Source organism: Pteropus medius, unplaced genomic scaffold (genome assembly GCF_902729225.1).
Source record: "Pteropus medius unplaced genomic scaffold, Ma_sr-lr_union100, whole genome shotgun sequence".
In the NCBI taxonomy this organism is placed as follows: Eukaryota; Metazoa; Chordata; class Mammalia; order Chiroptera; family Pteropodidae; genus Pteropus; species Pteropus medius.
This window is the reverse complement of record NW_024355990.1, coordinates 1,176,976-1,202,367: the sequence shown is the minus strand read 5'-3', so window position 1 is coordinate 1,202,367 and position 25,392 is coordinate 1,176,976. Positions and strand designations below refer to the sequence as shown.

At 60.1% G+C, this 25,392-nt stretch overlaps 1 protein-coding gene across 5 annotated transcripts in view; it reads right to left on the bottom strand.

Moving 5' to 3' along the window:
• Positions 1-14,042, bottom strand: part of SLC38A10 (solute carrier family 38 member 10) — a 35,583-nt gene extending 21,541 nt beyond the window's left edge. For 2 of the 5 annotated variants that reach the window (XM_039859580.1, XM_039859579.1), the window contains exons 1-8: positions 13,663-13,761; positions 11,041-11,158; positions 6,467-6,512; positions 5,534-5,627; positions 5,233-5,376; positions 4,194-4,318; positions 1,406-1,508; positions 400-582 (exon numbers count right to left, since the gene is read on the bottom strand). In XM_039859580.1, the coding sequence (XP_039715514.1) occupies positions 400-582; positions 1,406-1,508; positions 4,194-4,318; positions 5,233-5,376; positions 5,534-5,627; positions 6,467-6,512; positions 11,041-11,158; positions 13,663-13,761 (912 nt within the window). Of the gene's footprint in view, positions 1-399; positions 583-1,405; positions 1,509-4,193; positions 4,319-5,232; positions 5,377-5,533; positions 5,628-6,466; positions 6,513-7,734; positions 7,845-11,040; positions 11,159-13,662 lie in introns of those variants that run through there. The other 3 variants (XM_039859578.1, XM_039859581.1, XM_039859582.1) reach the window with 3 other exon arrangements.
• Between the last annotated feature and the right edge of the window lie 11,350 nt (positions 14,043-25,392).

Sequence of the window (25,392 nt, the reverse complement as noted above, 5' to 3'; positions counted from 1 at the left end):
GCCGGCCGACCGAGCGTTATCAGCCAGCGCCTCCACGTTCCCACCCTCCACACCCCCCAGGACCGCTCGGAAGCAAGCCCCCGATTTCCCGCTCCTTCTCTGGGGAGGCAGCAGTGCGGCTGGGGAGCCATGGGAGATGGGCCCAGCCTGGACGCTGCGCCTGACCCGTGTGACTGTGACTCCATCCTTACTTGTCCTGGAGCGGCCTCTTTTCTACAAAGTTGGTTTGTTTTTTCTCAATCCCTACTAAAAGATTTCATCTTAATTGAAAGCTTTTTATGTGTAGCTTGGAAAGCCCGCATACCACTGCCCAGGAAAAAAAAACAGCAAAAGCCAAGAGAAGAAAACATAATTAAGACGAGGAAAACCTCGTTCCCCCAGGAACACCGGGAACCTTACCTGCTGCTCAAAGAGCAGCGTGTTCAAGGCCTGCCGGCAGGGCAGAATCATCATGGGGAAGCCCACGGCCACCGACATCATGAAGCCGGCGCGGACCATCTGCGTCACCAGGTTGGAGGGGAAGTGCATCAGCACGTTGCCGGCGATGGCCTCGGTGAAGCTCACGTAGCCAAAGAACCCCACCTGCCGGAGAACAGAGTGGAAGGGCGTGTGGTGGGGCCGCACCCTCCCCCGAAGGGGCCGTGAGCCCCTCACAGCAGCTTCCACAAGGCCAAGGGGCCCTCAGACTCCTGGCTCGTAAAACGCCCTCCTTGGTAAGAAGTGTAAACGCCTGAAGGTGAGAGTCCCATGTGGCTTTTCGTGAAGACAACACGGCACCCAGAAGACGGGCCTCCCGCATGAAAAGGAAGGAGGGGGGACGCCCCGCGAGCCCTGCGTGCAGAAGCCCGAGCTTAATGTGGCCTGCAGGCCGCGGGCACCGTGGGCACCGCGGGGTAAACCATGGTCCCTGCGGACGGAGACGCTGCCAGCAACGGTCTGCACGGCCCATTTGTAAAGGTGGCAAGAATGCGAAGACCACGAAGTTCAGGGAAACGAGCCATAACCTTAAGCATGTTGACAATTTTATGTACGAAGTAATAAAATAACAAATAGGCGTTATGGAGACTGGGAATAGACCCACGTGAGCTGTCACTGCGGGACGGAGCTTCAGGTCATCTCCCTCCCTGCTGACCACAGCCCGGCCGCTCATTCACAGACAGGCCCCTTTCTGTAGGGGGTTAGCTGTGAGAGGCCCCCCAGGCAGCGCCATCGAGACACCAAGGCCACCTGGGGTGGAAGCGGCTCGCAGGCAGCCCTGGAGTGGAGTTCAAGAGCGGGTCTGCCCGCGGCCACCAGGCTCTAGGAGGGGACAGGAGCAGAGGGCGGGCCTGCACAGGGAGGCAGGGTCACGCTGGGCACCGCCACCCGAGACGTGGGAGAGGAAGGGAGGGTGTGCGAGTCCTACCATGACGTAGAAGGTGGTGACCACGTTGAGGGAGGACGCGAATATGGAGCTCATGGTTTTCACCGACGGCTCATCCAGACTGTCGTAGGTGGGCAGAACCTGGCTGTGTAAATACAAGTGGCTTCAGAAAGCAGCTTCCAGAGACAGACACGCCCTCCCAGGCTGCTGGTCCCCAGGCCCCCAGCCCAGGGTCTCTGCCGCCTCCTGTCCCACCACACTCGCCACTGTGGAACTCAGAGCCAAGGCCACATTTCGCATCGCTGGGGGCCGGGGCAGAGTGCAGGGAGTGCTGCCCACTCAGAGCCCTCCCCAACGCACTCCCCAAAAACACTTGACAAGTGCCACAGAGCGAAAGGCCATTTGTCCCCGAAGCGGGAGCATAACCGCTCCAGGGAGCGCTGGGCTGGGCTGAGGCAGCCGCTTACAGGGAGAGCAAGAAGCGGTTCAGAGCATCGCTGTCAAGAGACTGGAAAGGTAAACAAACACGAGCGGCCTGGACGCGCGCCCATCTCTGCGCCTCGGCGCGGGCGCTCAGGGCCACGTGAACAGGAGACAGAAAAGCGGCTTCTGTCCCAGGGCCCCGGGCCAGCTGCACGGAGCTGCTGGGTGAGAAGGGGATGTGTCCACGTGGGTCTCCTGCTTGCGAGAGGCAGAAAGGGACAGGGGGACGAGGAGGAGGTCTGGGTGCAGCCCCTGGAAGAAAGCAAGGGGTGGCCTCTGCTGGGGCTGAATGGAGGGGTGGCTGCTCTCCAGTCCCGTCTGCTGTGGTCCCACTGGGCTCGCAGCCGTGGCCAGAGGTCACACTGTGCGGGAGCCCATCAGGACAGAGACCGTTGGCGAGGAGTGGACAAGCACAGCAGTCAGTGGAGCCAAACCCCAAAACCACCCTTCGAAGGTGCGATTCAAACTAAGGGAACACAGGCTAACTTTACCACAAAGCAAACGGCCGGAACAGGTGGGGAGACCCGGCTGGCAGCAGCCGATGCTCAGTACCCCACCTGTGCACACAGTCTCCTCAGGCCACCCTCAGTGGGCAGGGGTCGCCCACAGATCACGAGGCCACAGGGAGATGGCAGAGGACTTGGAGGGGAAATGGCACAGACGTCGTGCGCTGACTGGCTCCTCAGGCTGGAGCAGGGCCGCACCGGGGAGCCTCAGCTCGGGGAGCGGAGTCAGGTCGGGACGGCGGCTTCCTTCCCCAGCCCCCACACACGGGAGGAACCCAGGGCACTATGCACGACACATGTGAAAGGGCAAGGTGCCAGCCCCCCTCCAATCCTGCCCGTGCCCGAAGGACCTGATGGCGGAAGCCACAGACCCCCACGGCAGCCCACCTCAGCACCCAGAGCACTCACAGGCCCTCATCTTGCTAAGCGGCCCCTGTGACTCAGTTTACCTGAGTCGGACAGAGCCTTCTCCGCGCAGCCCCGGGCACACCCTTCCTGCCCCACCGCACAGACGCAGGCCCCTCCATGCTCGGCGCTCCCCCCACCTCTCTGGGCAGGGGGCCTGGTGGTTCTGCCCCTCCAGCGCTCAACATGAAGACAGACCAGAAGGGCCACACAGTGGTGGCAAAGCAGGGACCTGGCCGTCCCTGCAACAAGGAGACTAGTCACACGGACGGGGACCTGGCGGTCACCAGCAACACAGGCGGCAGCAGACGCAGCGGGAGGAAAAGCTCTGCCCCTGCCCCGGGACCCCGCCGCTGCCCGCCGGGTGACACGGCGTCTCTGCAGGCAGATGCCCTGTGAGCCACACCATGAGCCGTGCTTGCAACCTCCCGGGACCTGCAGTCTGACCCTGAGCCAAACCCGATCATGTGCGCTGGCCACTACATGGCCACCGCCTGAACAGACCAACCACAGTTCATTCTTAAAAAAGCAAATGCGAAACAAAAGAGGCGACTGGTAACCAGGTACCCGTTGAGAGAATGTAACTTCCGTCACCGATTACAAAAGGGACAGTGAACAGCCAGAGTGAGCATGTTCTGGTGGAAACCGAGCCGCCAAGAGAGACGGGAAGAGGGGTTGACGACGCGGATCTCGCGCGTGGGTGAAAACACGGCGGGATGAACACGTTTCGTCACTGATTTCCGACTGGCGCGATCGTGCCCACCAGAGCGACGGGGGGCTGTTCCGCCAGCCCACGGCGCACCGATGGTCTTTTCCCGTCCGCACAGGATTTACACCTCTCTCGATGGCTGCCGTTCCGAGCGGGCACGGATCACTGGCTCTCGGCGCTGGCAGAGAAGGCGATGCTGCCGGATTACGGAGACAGCCCGGTCTGCACTCGCGGAGCTCCGCGTGCCAGCGAGAAGGCACCCGTGCGTGCGTGCACGCGCACGGGCCTCTGGAAGCGTCCCAGCGACCCTCAAAAGTCCATGTTTGTGCAACTCTCTCTTTTTGCAACTTCCTTTTAAGGAAGGAAGCTGCTCACACGAACAGCTAACTTCTGGCAAAATGCTCGGGACTCTGCGGATCAGATGGTTTGGGCTGTTGCGCGCTCCCCACAGCCAGCTCGTCTCGTGGGGGACTTGGCAAACCGGGTGCTCTCACCAGCAGTGCTGGCGACATGTCTCGGGAATAAAGTCAATTTCTCTATGTAAAAAACATATAAAAATATAATGATCTCCCTCAACACAGAGGAGGGGGAAAGGTTACGACTGAACACAACACGTCCCTTCAGTGGCCTGTTATCCAATTAAAACAGATGACGCCCATCGCCCAGCACCAAACCCCACCCACATCGAACTGTCCAGCCACGGGGCCCCCGGAGCAGCGGTACTTACGACTGGCAGGCAAAGGACATGCCAAAGATGGGGATGCAGCGGAAGACGCCCTCCCAGCGGACATAGCTGACGCGGTGGAGCCACTGTCCCCCAAAGAGGTCGTGCTTGAGCGAAGACAACAGGATCTGTATGTGGAGGAGAAAGGTTCGAGGGGGCCTGTCAGCCACCACAGGCCTAGACCAGGCCGGGCCGAGCACGGTGCCACCGCGCCCACGACGCCGTGGAGAGCGGGCGGGAGGATGGCGCACAGCGCTCCCCGCTGCCCATCTCGGCCCGCGTGCTCCCCGCAGCGCAGCCTGCTGCCACCAGCTGGAGGGCAGGGGTGCACACCGCCCCAGTTCCTGCTGGCTGCAAGAGGAGCACGCGCCGCAGAGCCTGCCTGGCACTTGGGGGCAACGGCCCGAATAGGGGCCACTGAGTGCAGACAGTAAGCAGCGCGGCCCACTCAGCATGCCCACCCCAGTTGCCTCAGGTGGCAGGGTGGACCCCCACCTGGGTAAGTCCTTCCCCATCCCTGCACAAACTTTTTAAAGGACAAATCCACGAGAACGGCTGTCTGGAGAGCAGTGGGTAAGTGTCACGGGCTGGCACTTATGGCTGAGGGCCTCTGGGCACGCCCCCAGTGCTCGGCCATCTAAGGAAAGCTGACTGCAGAGACCACCAGGTTCCGTTCCTGGGGAAAGATCGTTTGTGACCGTGCCAGCAAACGGGCAGGCGGGGGCCCAGGTCCTTGGGGCTCCCACTCGGCCTCCACACGCTCAGTGAGGACCAGATGTTCTGAGCACCCGCCCCACATGGGCCCCTCCCATCTCCTCACTTAGAAAAGCTCACTTAGAAAACCGCTTGCCCGGTGACCAAACACTGGCACTGTGACCCCTGGCCGCAAACCCACGTAAAACCCTTCTCTGCGTGACCTTCGCTTCCCAGCGGACCAGCTTCGGGCCCCGCACTGAAGCCTGTGTCCACCGGGCTCACATCACTTCCCAGGCCCAGCCGCTTGCCCATCATCTCCAGAGGCAGCTGGCAGCCCGACACTCACCACAAACATGAACATGGTGTAGAAGATGAGGGCCATGGCGCTGAAGGACTGGATGGAGGCCATCATGTTCCGCTGCAGGCTCAGCGGGAGCACCATGCACAGGGACACCGCGAAGAGCAGGAGCACACGGAAGGTGCCAGTCACCTGGGGGAACCGAGCGCGGAGCTGGACAGGCGTCACCCAGCCCAAAGGCCCGGGGTCAAGTCCACAGCACTGGTCTCAGCCGGTGGGTCTGAGATAGGGGCTTAGAGGGGTGTCACATGAGCATTCTAAGACACCAGACACTGCAGAGGGTCCTCACCTGAAACCCAAACAGCCGAGCAAAGAAGTTGGACCCCAAGTCGCCAATGACAACGTAGAAGGCAATGCAGGTCCCCAGCATCAGCCCGATCATGCTGCAAAGAAGGAGGTCGTGGTCTTAATGGCATTCTGTAGGAGTCCGTGGTCTCACCACGGTCGGAGCCGGGCCGCTGAGCTGAGGCCCGGGCTTGGGCTGTGCTCATGGTCTGGGAGGGACCCTGATGCCGAGCCCGGTCCCCACGGACCGCTGCTGGCATGTGACTATGCGAGGCCGAGCTGAATGAAAGGCGGGGCTTCGCACGTTGAACGGTCAGCGCTCAGGACGCGGGGGCCTCCGCGGAGCCCTCCGCTCCACCGGGCCCTTCCCTGCGGGGCTCGCGTTCTCTCCACAGGAAGGGCTCAACGTTCCCTCAGGTGCTACAAAAATGCACTGTGACATCAGACAGGTGACAGGACAACCCAGGAATCAACAAGGGTTCTTCCTCTGTTTACGGTTCCCGAATTTCGAAGCCTAAAGAAGGCGCTCTCCCAGCAGTTTTTCATCTCATAAAATTTTACTCCAAAGGGAGAAAAATATGACATCTACGCCTAACGCCACCTTGATGCAACAGTGTTTGAGGTGGCAGGTAAAAGTTTCGGGACCCGTACTGAGAGGCTAACTCTGACTGAGGGAATGCGATTTTGCTGTGTTCCCAAGTTTTCCATTTTTCATAATTTCCTTAGTAAGACTTAAATGAGGCTTTCCACTTTGACACTAATCACTTTAAGGGTATAATAAATTGAACTTTCAAATACTTAGTAAGTAATACTTCAGAAAAACATTGTAAGTTATGGGCTCATCCACATCTGAAGCACAGCATTCGTTTTGTCGTCGAGTTTCTCTTTAGCTACGGGTGAGGGAGGGAGCGCGTCGCCAAGCAGAGGGCACGTCTACCTGGTCTCCACCAGCACCTTCCCGGCTCTTCCGTAGGCGAGCAGCGCTAGTGCGAAAGAAGAGACAGGGTCAGTGCTCGATCCAACAGCGCCAGCAGCACATCGGGAAAAGCGTGCCCGGCAGAAGCTACAAAGGGCGATCTGACAAAACCCGCCGGTCTGCAGTTTCCCGGGCGTAAGGGGGACATGTGTTTATTTTGGTCCCGTGATTTTTTCAGATCTTCACTCGACAAACAAAAAACAAATAAAACAAGAACAAAGCAAGGGAAGCCAAGCAGATTGGTGTTTTTCACTGAGGAGGGGAGGGGAGGGGAGGGCACAGAAAAGACCTCCCTGCTGGGAATGTAAAGAAGTGGCGTTTCCCCACACGGCAAGGGGGAGGCAGCCTGTGTGTCGCAGGCCTGGGCAGGCGGGGACAGAGCTGAGAGGTGCCCAGGAGGGCCCAGTCAGCCTCAGCCCCAGCCTGGCGTGCCCAGTTTTCACAACTGGCACCAGAGGACCCGGCTAAAGACTCATATGTTTACTCTCTGATTTCAGGAGAAAATTTAGATAATGCTTCCCATATGGCACTTGGGGACGAGAGGGGACAAGTGCTCTTGAAAGGGCCACTCCCTTTCAAGGCAGACAGTGAAGGGGCCTCGCTGGGGACCAGTGCGTCTCGCGTGTCCTACGGTGTCGGGAGGGCGCCCGTCCTTCCTTCCTGACCACGGAACTGCTTGCAGCTGACTCGGCCAGGCCCCGCCCAGCACCTTAACAGGGCCCGGTACCCCTGCGACCCCACCACGGCCCAGTGCGATGAGGGCAGAGGGAAATCCCAGTCCCCCAGAAGCAACCAGAATAGGTGCATGTGACAGAATGGCCCCCGCTTCCAGGCCCTTTTCCTCCCTCACCCGGGCCAGGGACCCCCGGGAGCTTCGGAGAGCAGGAAGCGCGCAGGGTGGTTGGTGTGAATGAGTCCAAAACACCTAGCTACGGGTGGGCAGATGAGGTGGCCTGTGCGGGTCCCTCTGGCTTCCCCTGCTATCTGACCACTGGGTGGTGACTCGTGTCTCAGACGCGCGAACAAAGCCCACTGCATCACAGAGAACCCGAACCTGACAGGTCCTTGCACCAGATGCTGATCAAGGTCAAGCTGAGAACTTCAAACCTAAAAACTCCAGAGAGCAGACAGCGGCCCAAGGCCCTGCTGTCGCCGACGGGGAGGCTCTCCAAGCCTGTCAATGACGGCCGTCAGGCAGCACCCCCTGGACGTGACAAAAAGCCACACACCCTGGACGCAGAGGTGGCGTGATCCACTCCAGCCTCCTCTAAAGGAAGCCCCGCACCAACAACGCGTGCCGAATACTCAGAGCGCCTTCCCCAGGCAGTTCCAGGACACGCCTGCAGCCTGGACGAGGCGGCGAGGGTCCTCGAGGTCAGAGGGCCGAGTCAGGAGGCCACACTTCTTCACCCAGAAAGACACAGCTGGCTCCCAGAAGGACGACCTTGGGGGCACCTCCAAGGTGCAGCCACGCCAAAGAGGGGCCTGGTGTTCCAACCCCCTGTCCTCCTGTCTCATGCAGCTGAATGGGACCCCACACACCACCCCCACACACACACTCCACCGGCCCCCGCACCCCCACACACACTCACACAAAGCCCCCCCAACCCACACTTGCATAAACCCTTTGCATATGCACCCACACAAGCCCCGGCACACACACACACACACACACACACACACACACACCTGGCCTTCAGGCATCAATCCCTCAGCAACCTCTAATCCTGAGTCTCAAGCACAAAGTCCTGGCGGCTCGCTACCCTTCAGCCTCCTGCCCGGCGTGGCCCCGGGAGGGCAGGGGTCCCTGGCCTGCCCTCCAGCGGCTTCAGGGTGGGGCCGCAGCACCAGCGCAGCGCAGCCTGAGGCGTGTGTGTGTGTGTGTGTGTGTGTATGTGAAAGTGCCCCCCGGTGAGGACTGATTGACTGTTCCGAGAGTCAGGCCTTCCCCACAGGGTGACAGGTGCTCTGCAGCCAACCGGCCCCTGGCTGGCCACACAGGGACGAGTCCAGCGCAGTCTGAGCGGAGCTGCGTCTGGAAAAACTGTCCTGCCTTTGCCCTGGGGAGGCCAGGCAGCAGCCACCCTGGCCCCCTGACACTGGGTCAGCGTATTCTCTGGGGGCCACGGCCTGGCCCATGGCTCCGAGGCTGCTGCGACGGAGCTGACTCTTGTCCCACCATATTCGATCAGGACCCCGGCCCCACTCCCACCCTCTCCTCCTGCAAGGGGACAATAAAAATGTGCTTCATAAACAAAAGGCGGGAGGGTGTAAAGTCCCTGGTGTGGCAAAGCTTGGTTTTACAGCCCTCATTTCCCGAGCCAGGAAGCCACCTGTATGGGTCACACGTCCTAGGACAGGCTGGAGAAACTGCTCTGAACGGGCCTCTGCAACCCCCAGCCCAGGAGTGTGACCAGAATGACAGACACTGACCGGAACAGACCGGACTCTGCGGCCAGGGGCCTCGCTGCTCACAGCTGCGGGCTCAGAGCACCAGCCCCAAGCTAGGCAGTGCGGGTCTGGGGTGCGGAGCCTTGGAGGCGGCTGACGAGCCGGTGCCTGTGTACCCTGTGACGCCGGGCCTGGAAGACGCCTCGGGAAGGGAGGGACTGCAGGGCCGGGGAGGGCAGGCAAGAAGTGGACGACACTCACAGAAGCAGCCCGGCAGTAGCAAACGAGACAGCGCAGACGCAAACGCCCCCGACAAAGAGCCCGCCAGCGCCGACTCCCCAAACCGGCCAAGTCGATTCTGCAGCACACGCCACGCGCTGTGACCACTGCCGGGGGCTAAGCACACGGGAACAGTCGCAAACTGAAATCTGCCCGTCCGGGACTCGCATGGGGTTTAGATGGGCTACTTGTTGGAGCTCCGCCAGCCACTCCGGGCACTGCTGAACCATCCCGGCACTGTCCCCGGGTCTAGACGGAGGCCATCTGTCCTCTTCCTCGCCCTTGCAGCTGCCCGATGCCTGAGGACCCAGCGGACAACACGGCACAGGGGATCTGCTGACCCAGGCTGTCTGACAGGGGGCACTCTGCGGAAGCCATCTTGTTTGGAACCACAGACATATCGGGAGACCGCTGGGTTCCGTTACCCTTCTGCTTCTAGCAGTCAGCCTCGGGCGGCAGTCACCCCAGCAGTTAAAGGTAGGGGCCCCAGCCACGTGGAAGGGTGTCCAAGGGCAACCGTCTTTCAGGCTTTCACATCTAGCCAAAGCTGTCTGCCTGCTCAGGGACTTTCTAAGAATGACAAACAGTCAGCCTCCCCAGCGCAAGGTCACCTGCCCTTTCCGGCACAGCCCAGCACATCATGGGCATCAGCCACGGGAACCCCACTGTACAGAGACCCTCAGTGGCGAGAGAAGGGTCACCCCAAGAGCCTGGCCCTGCAGATGGAGTAAGGGGCCGCCGTGATGCACACTTCATCTCCAGCTCAATTAGGGGTCACCGTGGGTCAAGCGTGGCCGGTAACTTTCACTTCCTGAGGTGACTCCAACAACGACGACCTGACGGCACCAGAGGAAGGGAGCGTCCTTCGGAGCTGAGGTCAGGATAAACGCGAGTGTCTCGGTGCCAACGCAAAGCGGGCGAGCTGGGAGGACCGACAGGCCGCGCTGCCGAGAGCCCGCACGTGGGGCGCGCAGACGCGTTTCGTTTGGCCCCTGAACTCTGCACACCACCCCCCTCCCCACCCCCTCTCCCCTGCGACAGCTGTGAGACGAGGGCCAAGGCGGGCCTCCTCGGGGGGACCCAGTGGCCCGGCCACACGCTGGCTGGGGGGTCAGGGACTTTCATCCGGAGGCCACACACACACTGGCCAACTCCTGAGCCACACGTGTCGGCATTTCAACACCCACGGCGCGCGTCCCACGGACAGAAGGCAGGGCCGAGAGGTTCCGCAGAGAGAGCGCGGCCTTCGCACGGCAGCCGAGGGCGGCGGGAAAGCGGGGGCCCCGGAGCCGGGCCGCCCGGCAAATAGTCCAGGCTGAACGGGAGCGGAAAGTGCAGCTCAGACGACATCGAAGGAAGAAGGAAAACTAAGTGAGGCTGCACCCGATAGCATCAGGGGACAGAACGCCGCTGGGCAGACGGGTGACGATCCCGGCCACAGGCCTGCCCAGGGACAGTGTCCTCCATGGCCTTTGGAGTGTGGGAGGCCGAGCGAGGCCCTGCGGGGCAGCGCGGGGAGGGAGGAGGAAGGCTCTGGGCCGCGGAGGGGCAGGCGCTGAGCGTCCCACACGGCGGGGAGCTGGAGCTGCAGCTTCTGCTGGGCGTGGAGGGGCCTCTCCGTGCCTATCTGCTCAAAGGGGAGACGGGAGAACAGGGCGGGGCGCCTTCGCCACAGACTCCTTCGTGGCACCTCAAGTTTGAAGCGTGTGACTACAGTAACGGTTGTCAAAAATTGCACTAAATTTTAAAAGAAGGAAAAAATTGCTGTTCAAGGAGCTCTTTCTGAATACAGTGGAAGGAACGTGAACAAAGGAGCAAGGCCCGCCCCCCACCCAGGACACCGCGCTTCCCAAGAAGGTGCTCACCCAGGCCGGCGTAGGTTCTCCGTTTGCTCAGGCTGGCGGATTTCACCAAGAACATGCAGGACTGGTGCGTCATCCAAGAGCAGAAAACCAAGAGCAGGGCCCCCAGGACGATGCCACACTGAGGGATGAGAGGAAAAGGGACGCTGACGAAGACACACAGCCCCACCGTCTGTACGTCACACACTGGCCGTCCGTGGCTTCCAAGGGCCCCTCCACTCCCCTGCCCCCCGCCCGCACACCAGAAGGGACCACTTCCCGGGACGTCGGGGCCACTCGCTTTGTCCAGCGACACAGATCTGCGGGTGATCCTGAGAGCACCAAGGACTGTCTCCTTCCCCGCCCCTCCAAGAGTCTTGATGAACAGCTAAATGGTGCCTCCCTCACGCTCTGCACACCCCCTAAAGTGTACCACTTTCTAGCCACTTGGATCAACAGCTAGGAGCGGTAAACACATTCTGGAAGGAAGAGATTAAAAATGACATTTACGCCTTTCTTGTAAGTTAAACAGACACTTACCATCTGACCTAGCAATTGCATTCCTAGGTATTTACCCAAGAGAAATGAAAACACGTGTTCATGCAAAAACGTGAATGCCGATGTTTATAGCAGGTTTATCTGTAATCCAAAAACTGAAGAAACAACCCAAATGTCCTACTAGCATCCGCTAGAGCTGAACGTACACACATCCTACGACACAGCTCTTTACTCAAAGGTAAAAATACCTCAGAGTCGCAGATCCAGACTCTGAGCCTGCGCATGCGCGTCCACGGAGCTCCAAACAGGGAACACGGCTGTGCCCGGCAAAGTGGGAGGATGAACGGACTGTGTACACCATACAATGGACCACTGGCCGGACGTGAAAATGAACACACGATGTGATTCCAGTCACATGAAGAAAAGCGGACACCAAGGTCTGGGTGCCAGCGGTGGGCCCTTTGCGGGGGAGCCAGCAACCGCAGGGGTCCCGGCGAGGCTGCGCTCCTTAATTTGGGAACTAGTTACCTGTTTGTCCACTTTATGAAAATTCATCGAGAGCCCACCTAAACGTGTGCACTTTTCTGCGTGCACATTATCCTTCGATAAGATGTTAATGTTTCAGAAAGCACCAAAATTACTAAGACCAAACAAAAAATCCAAAACCAAAACTCTTTTTAAATGATGCGGCTGCCAGACACTGCGATAGCACATCCCCGACTTGCCCACTTGCCTCCCGCTCTGCTCTTGCCAGGGGCTTCTCCTAGAGAAGGCACCGAGTCCACCGGGCACGGCCGTCCTAACTCTGCCAGGCCCTTGGGACAGGTGAACGCCTCCCGTTCTGGGCCGGCAGACGGGCCTCCGCCACTAAGCCGCGGGCTCTTCCCGAGCAAGTCAATCTGGCCCACGTCTCACGCTCTGGCAGGGGCCTCGTGCCAACCACCCAGAAGACACTCAAAGTCTGTGGACGGCCCAATCTCCTGGCCCCATGGGGTATTTCCCAGGCGTCTACACAGAGCCCTGCCACGGTGGCACTTCCCACACAGGCATCAAGGCTGGCACCACGGGACTTGCAGATATGCACCACCAGCCAACTACATGACCCAGGACGCAATTCTGTGCTAGGGGGACACACAGTGCTCGAAACACCCAGAGCTGGCCACCCACGCTGGGATTTACATCGCCCAAATACAGACGTTGCCCCGGGGGGCACACGCCACCAGCTCATCCTCCCACGACTGCCTGCAGAGCCTCCGTCCTCCTGCCAACGTGCCTGCAGCCAAGTCAGAGCAGCGACTCACACGGGAACTCTAAACACATTCTCACCCAGACAGGGTAAAGCACTCCAGGTGAGGGATCGAAAACCCCGGATTAAAAAAAAATGTTTTTTGCTATTTTTATCCAAAAGACCCTAAATATGAAAAATGCAAAGTGTCTGTTAATCTAAAATTAAACTACTGGTGCCCATTTTCAGTTCCAAAATGTCCATCTTATTTTCTTCTTTCTACCTGTTTGGTTTCATCACACAAGACTGGTCTCGGCGGACCTGACCTTCCCCCCAGTCCCACTCCGCATTTTAGGGAATCTTATCCACTTTGAAGATTCCACCAACCTCCTTCTTCTGGAGTACCAACAGCCTGTTTACTTGTGGACCGTTTAAACAGAAGCCAGATGAATCCCCACCTCAGAACAGCGGCTTCCTTTCACGAGGCATTTAATGTTGGCACGATTTTTTCAACGGAGGCGACACTTGCCTATGGCGAAGCGCACAGATCTAAAGCGTACAACCTGGCGCCCTCTGCGATCGCCTTGCAACCCACGCCCCAGTCAGTTAGTTCCAGGGCCTCTGCGACTTGAGGGCTGTGCTCCCGAATGCAAGAGTAGCAGCGTCAGGGCTTTGAAAACCACCGATAAGGTGACAACGAGTCCTCGGCCGCTGTCCATTTGCGGAAGGCCGTCCTGCGCTGCTGCCCTTGCAGCTTCGGCGGCAGTCGGTCGCTCACTGCGTGGAACCGGGCGCCGGCGCCCGTGCTGGGCAAGCCCCCCGCCTCCAGGCTCCTCCTGCAGACGCCGCGCGGCGCTCCGCTTCCGCCGGCGGCGCGGGGAGCCGGGGCGGCGGGCGCGGCGACCTGCGCCCGCCGGCCTCACCTGTTTGAAGCAGAAGGGCATGGTGAGGACGCTGACCCCGACGATGCTGTTCACTACGTTCATGATCAGCCCCCAGTTGGAGGCGGCGGCCGCGGTCATGGCGCGCGGTCTGGGGCCCGGGGGCCCGGCTGCGAGGCCCTGAGGGAGACGGGAGGCTGCCTGGAGGAGGCGGCCTTGCGGGAAGGCGGCGGGGACAGTCAACCTCCGGGCCGCTCCAGACCCCGTGGCCGCTTCATGTCATCGTCCTCCGCTCACTCCCGCCGGCCGCCTCTGCGTCCCCGCGCCCAGACCCGGAAGAGCCGCCGGCGCCAACTAGGCACCCCTCAGGCCGACTCCGCAGCCGCCCGGGGACGCACACTTCCGCCTGCCGCCGGCTCCCCTGCCCGGAAGTGACGGCGCGGGGCGGGGCCTGAGGGAGGGGCGGGGCCCGGCGTGGAACTGCCGGGCTCTGTGGGCGGGGCTATGCAGATCGCGAACCAATGAGAGGCAAGGTCGGGTCTGTGAGCGGGACCTGGGGGCGGGGCCGGCGGCGGTGCACCTGTACAGTTCGCCGCCTCGGTCCTCACGCAGAGCTGGGCTCCTGAGCCCCGCCTTGACCGGGGCGGGAGGGCTGGGGACCCGCCCCGCAGAACCCTTATTCTGAAGGGTAGTGGAGAGCAGGGGAAAAAGGGCTGCGCCGCGCCTTCCGGACAGGAGCAGGGTTTCGAGGGTTCATTTTAACAGTTACACCTAGGATCGTTTCGGAGGCTGTGCTTGGTGCCCTGGGCACTGGGGCGGTGGCCTTAACTGTCGGAGCCAACCCCTTAACCTGTTCGGAGGAGTTAGCACCTACATTTTACTAATGAAACGCTGAGGCGCGGAGAGGTTTGGTGACTCAGCTAAGGTCACAAAGCTCGTAAGACGGGGCGTGGGGATCTGCTCCCCCGGCTGGCTCCCTTCAGAACTGCACCCGGAGCAGCGTGAGAAGAGAATCTAACATTCCAATATTAAAAGCGTAGAGGAAATACCGTGCGAGAGAGGTACAGACCAGAGAAACCTAGGAAAGGCCTCAAGAAGGAGGTGGCTTCTCGGCTAGGACTTGAGAGCCAAATGGGAATGGAGGATGGAGAGGGCTTTGGGGAGGGGAGAGAACAGAGAACGACCTTGATACAACTGTGAATTCCTGACACCTGGCAGATGCTCACTATGTGTCTCCCGAATCCATGCGTAGAGACAGGAGGGCTGGGAAAGGCCTTCTCAGGAAGAAGCAGGTAATTCCGAGAAGGCGGGTAGTGTGCACGGGGACAATCAAAGGCTGCTGGGAGAGGATGGGGACCATGTTTGCAGGTACATGGAGGACCTTGCCTCGTGGAGAAGAGACTGATTCCTCAGCTCCCAGAAGCAGAGCCACTAGGCAAGGCTCTGTCCCACCCCCAGGTGTGAGGGGAATAAGAGTCAACGCAGGGTAAAGAGTAAGTAGATTCAAAACCAAAATAATAAATGCCATTTATTCATTCCGTATAAATAGAGCATACATTCTATAACCTGCTTTTTATTAATTGTGTAGTTTTTATGAAATATCCATGCAAGGCAGGATATGCATAACTTAAACGTATGCTTTAACAAAGAAAAATGCTCACAAACCCACCATTCGGCTTTAAGACAATATTAGCAGAAACTTCGATATTCCCTTGTTTCCTCCACAGGTCCACCTTCATTCTCTCTCTGCGGCCATCCTGGGATCATCGCTGTCCAGACTATGAACTCATTACTTTTCTTTAAAGATGTACCACGTACAGATGTATCCCTAAACAGTTGTGAGGAAGATTACTATTTGTCTCTTAATACTTATTCCATCTTCCAAATTTTGCCGACACATGTGGCTGTCTAGAATAAAGAATACACTTCCCAGGCTCCCTAGCAGCTAGAGGTGGTCCTGTGACTAAGTTCTGACCAATGAGGAGTGAGTAGAAATGACAGGTACAACTTCTAGGTAGATCCTTAAAGGGGAGGTGGTCTGGCCCTTCCTCCTTCCTTCATCCTAAAGATAAGAACCGAGAGGTGATGGTGAGGAGCCATCTTGGGCCATGTGGACCGTGGTAGAAGCGGAGTGGCAGCCAGGAGGAGCCCGGGTCCCTGGACAGCGTGATAGATCGGAGCTGCCATCCCAGCCCCTGACCACTTCCTTTGGTCTGCTCCATGAGGAGCTGACGAACCATCTCGTTTAAGCCACTATTATTGGACTGTTTAATGAAGCCAAAGCTCTAACCTAATTAATTCAGTAGCATATTGGGGTAGAGCGCTTTGCAGTTTTGACTTTTATACTAATGGATTGATACATATAAATTCTTCCACAACTACCTTTTCCCCTCAACTTTGTTCGCAAGATTCACCATCATTTTGCAGGTACTCACTCTGAGTCATTCATTCTCACTGTTCTATGAAAAATCAGTTGTTTGAAAAGCCCAGGATGTTTGTATGTATCCATTCTCCTGCTGAGAGCACCTGAGTCGCTTCCGATTGCCTGCCACTATCAACAGTGACTCAGGGACATTGTGCTACTTGTCTCCTTAATACGTTGGAGTTTCTCTAGGGTAAATACCTAGAAGTGGAATTGCAGGTTCAAGCCTGTGCATACCTTTGATTTTCCTAGCCATTGCCAGATTGCTCTTCAAAGTACTTATAAGAGTTCTTGCTGGTTTACATCAGAGGCTGGAAAACTTTTTCCGTAAAGAGTCTGATACCAAATATCTTCTGCTTTGCAAGCCATAAGAGTCTCTGTCACAACTATTCAATTCTGCCTTTCTAGCTCGAAAGCAGCCCTAGAGGATACATAAACAAATGAGCATGTCTGCATTCCTATAAAACTTTATTTACAAGAGCATCCGCTGGCCCATTTGGGCCCGAGGGCCACATGCTGTGGACCCGCGCCCTATACTGTCATCAACACTTGGTATCATCAATTTGGCCAATCCAGGGACTAAAATGGAATCTCATTGTGGCTTTAATTTGTTCTCCCTGATGACAAGTGTGGTTAATCATCTGCTCCTATTTTCATTGTCCATTCCTATTTCTTCTGTGAAACGCTTGTTCGTTCTTGCCCGTTTTTCTAATTAGCTGTTTGTTCTTAGGAATTTTGAGGGGTCCTTTCCACATGCTTGATAACCAGCCCTGTGTCCCTCCGTTTGTGTTTGTCTGATGTCTCCTCATTGTATTAGTTTTTCATTCTGTCCTAACAAATCACCACGAAGTCAGCAGCTCAACCGACACAAATCCATTGTCTTGCAGTTGACGGCATGCAGTTCCTTCGGGCGGTAGGACCAAGGCCCCTATCTGCTTGCCGGTTGTAAAATGAGGGCCATTTCTAGCTTCTAGAGGCTGCCTGTTCCCTGGTTCATGGCCCCCTTCCTCCAACTGCAAAGCCAGCGATGGGGGCAGAGCATCGACTGCTCCTGACACCAAATCTCCTCCACCCAGCCGGGAAAAGTTTTCCAATGTTAAGGGTTCATGTGATTAGATGGAGCCCATCAGGATAATCCAGGATAATCTCCTCATCTCAAAGTCTTGTAACCTTAATCACATCTGCAAAGTCCCTTTTGCCAAGTAAGGTAACATGTTCACAGGTTCCAGAGATTAAGTTGGGCTTGTCTTGGTGGGGCCTCCTCCTGCCTCCCACACTCGTGATGGCATCCCAGTTATGTTTCTCTAGCAGAAATTTTACAGAAGGGATGCCAAGTGGCAGCTCTCGGGGCAGCAGCTCTCCATTAGGTCCCTGGAGATGACAGCCGCGGGCAGTTTGGGCAGGAGGGGGCTGGGGACTGGGATCCTGGCTCTTGTGCTGGCCATCACTGTCTTCAAACAAGGGAGAGCGACGCCCACCTGGATGTCTGTGGTGAGCTGAAGGATCCTGTTCTCCCACGCCGGGCAAGGCGGGGCGGGGTGCTGTTTGGCCAGGGATGAGTGCCCTCCCCACTTCCCCTCCCTCTCCCCCCACTGCAGTCCTCACCAAAGAAACACAGGGACTCAGCCTGGGTCAAACCTACGCGGGAGCTGGGGCTGCTTCCAGAAGCAGCTGGGGAGGTGACCCGGGCTGCAGAAGAGGCAGCTGTGCAGCCGGCTCAGCCCGAGCACCTGGGCACCAGATCCATCCTCCTGTCTGCAGGTGGGGAATGGAGCCAGCGCCTCACCTGCAGTTGGCTGTGAGCTCGAATGTGAAGTCCCAAAGAGGCCTGCTCCCGTCTCTCCCTAAGAGCGTCTTTTTGGGGGCAATCCCCTGACTTTTCAACAGTATCACCAACTTCCAAACTGAAGGCATGATGGGAAGCCAAGATGGCCCCTCAGAGGCGGGCGTCAGGAACCCTGCGGGCCTGGGGTGACGCGATTGCCTGGTAGCCAGGGCTCTCGTCACCCAGACGGGCAGGGGTTAAACATCTTCCAGCCGGTGTCTGAGTTGTCTGGAAACTTGAGTTCCCCTCCCCCCTCTGCTGGGTTCTCCCCTTCAGACATTCTGGTCTGAGCAGAGCCTGAGGCTGCCCCAGACCCAGGGAGGAGACGGGCAGCCTCCCTGGCCCCATCCTGCCTCCCCGTCCTCTCTTCCTGCTGCTTGTACAACCCACAGCCATAAAACTGACAGCAGGTCCACAGGCAGGGGTGGGTCTCATTCAGCATCTGCTGGGTGGGACCCCATCGGCCACTCGGGCAGCCAGGCTGCTGAGGGCCCCGTGGAACGTCGCCTGTGCAGGGAGCCCCAGGCCTGCAAACCACCCCCCACGCTCACACACACTAGTCCCTGGCCCTGGTTTTCTTAACAGGGTGTAAGAAGAAAAGGGTCTCAGATCCAGGCCCTTCCCAGCGGCCCTGGCGTTTTTCTGAAGCGAGCGCTGTGTTCATTTCATCGGCCCCTCCGGGGAGGGCGAGGGGAGGACCTGAGGTGGGAGACACCTGGCCAGCCCGGTGTGGCAGGGAGGAAGATCACACACCACTTTTTCTGTCACAGCTGCCTGCCAGGCTGGCGATGCGGGAGCCTGCCCAGGGCTGGGGAGCTGTGCTGGTACTCAGCGGGGAGCAGGGAGCTGGTGGGACGCCCATGGCCCCTGCTGAGTGGGCCTAGCCTGGGGAGTCCCTCCTTGAGCCCCCAAAGCAGCCGCTCAAGGGGTTTTCCCAGAGCTCAGGCTGTTGCTGACCACCGCAGGCTCCGGCAAGTGCAGGCTCAGAAAAGGGCCCAGGGAAGGAGGTGGTCAGGAGGGCCACTAGCGGACACCTGGGAGGGTGCCTTACACTTGTCACCCACGCCTCCACAGGCCTTTGGCGGGAGCAGGGCAGACATGAGATCCTCCACTGGAAAAAGTTCAGACGGACCACCCAGACCCCAATCCCTAGGGACTGTAAAGGTGAGACCCCCGGGGGTGGGCAGGCCCCGTCCACACTAGAGGCCAAGCTGGCTGAGCAGTCCTGACAGAGACTTGTGGACAGCTGGCAGGACCGGGCCCCCCTCCCCGGTGGCCCAGCGGGCACTAAGGAGGCCTGCCAAGCTCACCCCCGCCCTTTCCCAGAAAGCGGGAAGAGAGCGGGGTGCTGGGGGGGCTCCCACATCTCCTCCCAGACAGCAGCCTGGCCAGGTGTCCTCCCTCGCCCTCCCCTGGTGCCTCCCTGGGGAGACCACCCCAGGATGCCTGGGAGGGCAAGAGGTCTCTCCTACAAGGAATTCAGAAAAGGTCATTAGCCGAGCCCCCGGGTGCCCCGACACCCCAGGACCCCCACACCCGCTGATCGGAGTCTGCGACTTTCTGAGTCTCAGCGGCTGCTGCAGTGCCCACGGTCGCCATCCCTTAGCTGCGTGGGGGGCTGCACCCCGCCACGTTCACCTGTGCAGTCCTGCCCCCAGGACCGCAGACTGAGACCTCATCACGACGCAGGGCCGTTGCAGATGTGATTGGTCAGGACGAGGTCATACCGGAGCAGGCGGCCCTAGTCCAGTCCTTATGAAAAGGGGGCACAGGCACGGCCCAGGGGAAAGGCCTGGAAGATGGAGGCAGAGGTGCGGGGTGCTCCCGCCAGCCCAGGGACGCCCAGGATTGCGGGGAGCACCAGGAGCTGGGAGACGGACGAGGAAGGCTCCCCCTCAGCAGGAGCCAGCGCTGCCGACATCCTCGCCCCAGACCTGCGGCCTCCCGCACCAGGAGAGACCACGTTTCTGTTCCTCACACCCCAATCTGTGGACCTTCCTTCCACAGCCCAGGACACTGATGTGCCAGCCACCCTGACACTCCCAGGCGTGAGGCCACGCTATGTCACGTGCACACACGTGCTCCTCGGTCCTGCTGGGGCCTCCCCTGCTCCCCTGACACGGGCAAGGGCCCCCGGCACGCTTCTCGGCGCTCCCCCTGCCCTGCCTTGGCCCCCCTCTCCCCCGCTGCTCCCGGCCACCCCTCGCTGCCCAGGCCACCTGCACACAGCCAGGGGCCGGGGTCACGGCGCCAGCAGACGGGCAGCGCTGGCCCTAGAGACCCACAGGCATCTGGCCCATGAAGGTGCCCAGGGGAGCCTGCTGAACTCCCGCGGGTACCAGCAGGTGGAGAAGGTGGGGAGCCTGCCAGGGACGCCTCCCCGCTGGTCGTGGTGACGTTCTCCTCACCAAGTGCCCTGCCCTGGCCGCCTCAGGGTCTGCTCAGCACACAGCAGCCACAGGTCACATGTCTCGGCTTCTGCTCAAACCTGTCCCACTCAGAGTGGAGCCCAGGCCCTGCCAGGCCCTGCACCACGGCCCCATCGCCCCCACCCCAACACACTTGCTCCACAGAGGCCACAGGCCACAGGCCACAGTCCCAACTGCGGGTCCCTCCCAGGCCTTCCCCACTGGCTGTCCCCCGTGCCTGGAGCACAGCTGCAGACATTCCTGGGGGGTCTTTCCCCTCCTTCCCACCTCTGTTCCCCGCTGGAGAGCCCGGAGGCCAGCCTGCCCATCCCCCTGAGAATGGGGAGGCAGGGAGTCGCGACCTCCGATCCGCCCCGCCCTGCATTTGCCTGAAGCACTTCCTGCCTTCCGACACACCCCTTGGGGACCTGGCCTTCTCGCCCACTGAAAGGCAAGCTCTGTAGCATCTGCTGAGGGAGGAAGGAGCCTGAGCCCCCAAGGATGGAGGCAGCGGCGAGAGAGGTGGCCCCAGCCCCGGGCCGCACCGCGCTGAGGCGCAAACCGCTAGTGTTAAAGCCACAGTTGTTCTGTGTCTCCCAATAGCAACCCCTGACTGTCACCCTTTCCACTTCACAGATGGGGAAACTGAGGCTCAGAGAGCCGAAGGCTCAAGGCCACGCAACTCTCAAGTGGATGCAGAGGATTGTGGCTCCAAAGCCTTATGCATCTCAGGGCCACTGGCCTCTGTCCCCGGAGCTGGCTGAAGAGGGCAGTGTCTTCCTGCTGACAGTGGGGTCCAGCATAGTGCCGGTGGGACTGGCCTCGGGGACACTGTAGGCCGCTTTAGGGGAAAGAGGACATAATGAACATGATTACAGACCCGACTCTAGGCTGGTCTGCACACAAGCTTCAGGGACCCCGTGTGACCCTCTGCAGACCCGGTCTCCACCAAGGCCTTCCCACTCCCCGCCCTGTGTGGGCAGCCTTAGGCCTGGGTACAGGTCCTGTCCAGCAGCCAGTACCCAGGCCCGTCAGGGAAGAGCTCAGTTAGGCCAGGATGAGCTGGAGGAACAGTGTGACCTTTGCGATGTCCCCGAGCCCAGACAAAAGCCGCAGATTAGAATCTTGGCCACCAGGAGGAAACTGCCCCTGAATCTCATTATCGTCTTATAATTAGAGGGGCGGCTGAGAATTCGATGAGACAAAAAACCTGCTTTCACCTACATTTTTTTCCCTTTTCTAAAAATTCCAGACACAAGGGGAGAGCTGCCCGGACACATAGGTGCAGAGTCGCACGTCCGGGCACAGGGTCCGGGCGCCCTCCCCGCCGCCTCGGCAAGGGTGGGCTCCCCGCCGCAGGAACCTGGGGGAGTCTGCGGGTGGGCTCCCCGCCTCTCGGGGCTGGAGGCAGGTCTGGGCATGGGGGCAGCGGGGGCCACCTCCGACTCCGAGCACCTTCTCCGGCTTCATTCTCCTGACACGCCAAGTGGGACAAGAGCTGGCACCTGTCCCGAGGGGCGCCCGACCCCTAGCCATCAGGGCCCACAGCTGCTCCAGCCCCCTCTGGGCCTCAGTTCTCTCTAAGCCAGGACGCCAGGCCCCGGACAGCCAGGTGGTCCCATGGGCACGTTCTATCCAGCTCAGCCTGGCAGTTTGGGGGCGAAGCCGGGGCTGAGACCTCAGCGCATACAGCCCACCCTGCTCCCCGCCGCATGGACCCTCTGCAGGGCACGCCTCACCCCTGCTCCCCAGGCTGGCCAGGGTGAGACATCCCAAAGGCTTTGAGAGTGAGCAGAACTGACCGCTAAACCCTGCAGGAGGAAGAGGTCCTCGACGGTGGCACAGGGGTGCCGAAGGGCCTGGGGGTCCCCGCCTGCCTCCTCTCCAGCCATCAGCAGCAGCAGGCCTCCCCAGGACAGGCTTACCCCCAGGGCCACAGCTCACAGTGCACAGGTGTCATTTTTCTCCCCTAAGAGGTGGGACCTAGCCAGGGCTTGCCCAGACACCACAAAGCCTGTGGGCCCTGCCCAGGCTCCAGGGAAGGCTGTGACCCACAGGGCGTGGCGTGACCCCGGAAAGGCAGCTGGTCCTGCCTGGCGTGGGTGTCCCTGTCTGGGGAACTCTCTCTCGCCCTCACCATCTATCAGGAGACCCCCAGTGGTAAAATACTGATTCTCTGTGCCAGGTTTGAGGACAGGGCTATTGAGCGGGAGGCGGTGAGGAAGACACAGCTGGGAGTCCCAGGGCACAGTTGGGCTGCATCCAGACTCCCCATCCAGCAGCTGCAGCCTATAGGCTCCCTGCACCCCTGGCTGCCCAGCAGGGGGGCAGGATGGTGGGCCTGGGGGAGGTATGCAGGAATGCGACAGGCCTGGGCTGCACAGAGCTCCTGGGAGATCCCCCAGCTGTGCGAGGCCGGCAGATGGAGCCTGGGTAATTAGAGCCAGCACAGCCGAGGGGTGCTGCAGACTGAGGTGCAGATGAGTTACGAGGCAGCCCCTCCCTGGGGACCCAGGCCCCTCTGCTCCTGGGTGGAGGGCTGGAGCGGGGCCTAGGGGAGGGCGGCCTGCGTGGAGCAGGTCCCAGGCAAGAAGGGTGCAGGGGGCGGGGGCCGGATCCCGAGGCCCCTCAGGTGGCGGGGAACAGCATCTGCCTCTGACAGGCACCGGAGGACCCCGCTGGCATGAGGACAGCTGGGGTCCTTGTCCCTCCGTCAGAGGAGCTGGGCCGAGGGCCCCACAGGCTCCACTGGGGTTCACGTCGTCCCTCCACATCAGCCAGAAGGCTGGACAACCTGAGGTCTTCGCCTGACCCTCGGTTTCCTTACTTGGATGCATAGCATTAACCATACCCCGTCCCACAGCGACGGCAGTAAATTAAGAGGCCTAACCAGGGGCCTGGCACACGGCAGGTGCTTAATCAACCAGGACTCCCCTGCTGCCGGCACCACCCACCCCTTCCTCCAAAAGTAGCCGCCTCGGACCCTGCCGCCACCTCTGCAGGCGGAAGGCTGGCCTCCACTCACTGGGCTCTGGGGAGGCAGAGGGTGGCCCACAGCACCGGCCCTGTGGGGTCCTGCAAAGGCAGGCGAGGCAGCAGGTGTGTGCGGGACGTGAGCATCGCCATCGCCAGCTGGCGCTGTTACTGTCGCGGTTCGGGTGCCCGGACAAACACAGACGATGCTCTCAGGCAACGCGGGAAAGCTCTCGGAGTTCTAGGCCCTGAGCCCAGAAACCCACGGCATAGCCAGGGCCACCAGGGGCTAGAGCTGCTGACAAGAGCCCCCCAGACATGGATTCCTGGCCCGGGCTCCTCCAGCCGTCCCCACTGTCCTGGTGTGGAGGGGAGGGAGCTCCCAGCCGCCCACCGCCTGCACCTGACCCGCCTCGGCACGGCTCGATGTCCGCGCACCTGCTCAGCAGACCTCTTCTTGGCAGGATTTCGCTGAATCATCAGATGCAGCTCAGGGTGTGGGAGAGCGTCTGGAAGAAGTGAGGCCTGGGGCTGGAGGAGGGGAGGCGGGGCTCTTGGTGAACCAAGGAAAGTCCCTGAGAGTCGGGTGTTGGGGTGCCTAACCTGGTCGGTGACCCTGCCCGTCCTATCAGACCCCCGGCCCTGGAGGAGCAGCCACAGCCCCCCGAAACACAGGCCGTCACGCCTCTCCCCACCCCGCGTGGCCCGGAGGGAGGCCGGTCACGGCCGCTCTGCGCTCCGGCCCCAACTCTGTTCTCCCGCCTCCTGCAGCCGCCCACCTTGAAGAAAGCAGGCCCTTCCTGGCCTCTGCCCAGCAGGCCCTTCCTCCTGACCCATCTCAAAGCGCCAGAGTCTCCTCCTCCTGGAAGCCTCCCTGGATCTCTTCTCCCAACAGGGTTGCACGTGCCTTGCTCATGTGCCCCCGGAGCCCCCTGCATTCACTTGTCTCTCCCCTCAGATTGGGTCTAACGCAAAGTCTCGTGTACTGCTGTGGCCTCAGCGCCTAGTACCAGGTCTGGAATATTGTCCATGCACTAAACAGGAAGGTGAGTGGGTGGAGGGATAGATAGATAAGGGATGGAGAAGTGGATGAACGGACAGATAGATGGTGGGGTGGACGCAGTGGGTGGACTTGATAGGTGGGTGGTGGTATGCAGGGGTGGGCAGGTGGATGGAGCGGGGGTTGGTGGATGAGTAGTAGATGGACATGCAGGTGAGTGCATGTGCAGGTGGACGGACGGATGGTGGATAACTGGGTGGGGTGGTAGGTATGACCTGGAATACCGTCCCCTCTGGGTAGAACCTCAAGTCCCAACCCCGTTCGAGTCATCTTGGTGGGTCTCGTATGAGCCAAGTCTGTCTGGTGACAGAAAGCCACCGCTCTTGCCATCACACAGAATAAGGCTGGAAGGGTAATGAGATCTCCGTGGGTGGCCGGGAACGGGGACTCCTGGGAAGGCGAGAGGCAGGGAAAGCATCGCTCACCTTTTAGCAGGCACAGCCTGGCCAGGACACCTGGGCAGCCACGCCGCAAGGACTCCACCTGTCCCTTCACCTTGTGACTCGGTCAGGAGTCAACACCCAGAGCCAGGGAGAGTCTGCTGGCCAAGGTCTGGGTTGTACACACGCCCTGGCTGCCAGCAAGGCTGAGCCCAGGACTTCCATGAGGGGCAGAGCCCACCAGCTGTGGGGGTCCTCCCTCAGCCAAGAATCGTGCGTGTCCCGTGCAGAGAGCCCAGTGCTCGGGCGGGGTCTGCTGGGAGGCCAGCTGCCCATGAGAGACCCCAGCATGCCGATTTGCATCTCCCCACCTAGAGGGGCCCCTGGTGGTCCGAGCCGGGACCCACCCTCCTGGAAACACCCACGGAGCCTGCGTCGAGGGACTCGATGCACTCCCTTGCTTGCCCACCAGTCGAATGGTCAGTAAATCCCAGGATCTCGAGCAACTGGACGTTGGTGGAGATGGGCTAAGGGTGGTGTCCAGTCTGTTGGTTGGCAGTGGTGTCACCTCGGCTAGCACCCCACCTACATGACAAAACCTCGCAGAACCTGAGGGGGATGCAGAGGAAGACCACCTGGTCCCAGGCTCCCAGAATTCTCTTTGGGAAGGGTGGGGGTAGCCCCTGGCCGAGGTGGGGGCAGGG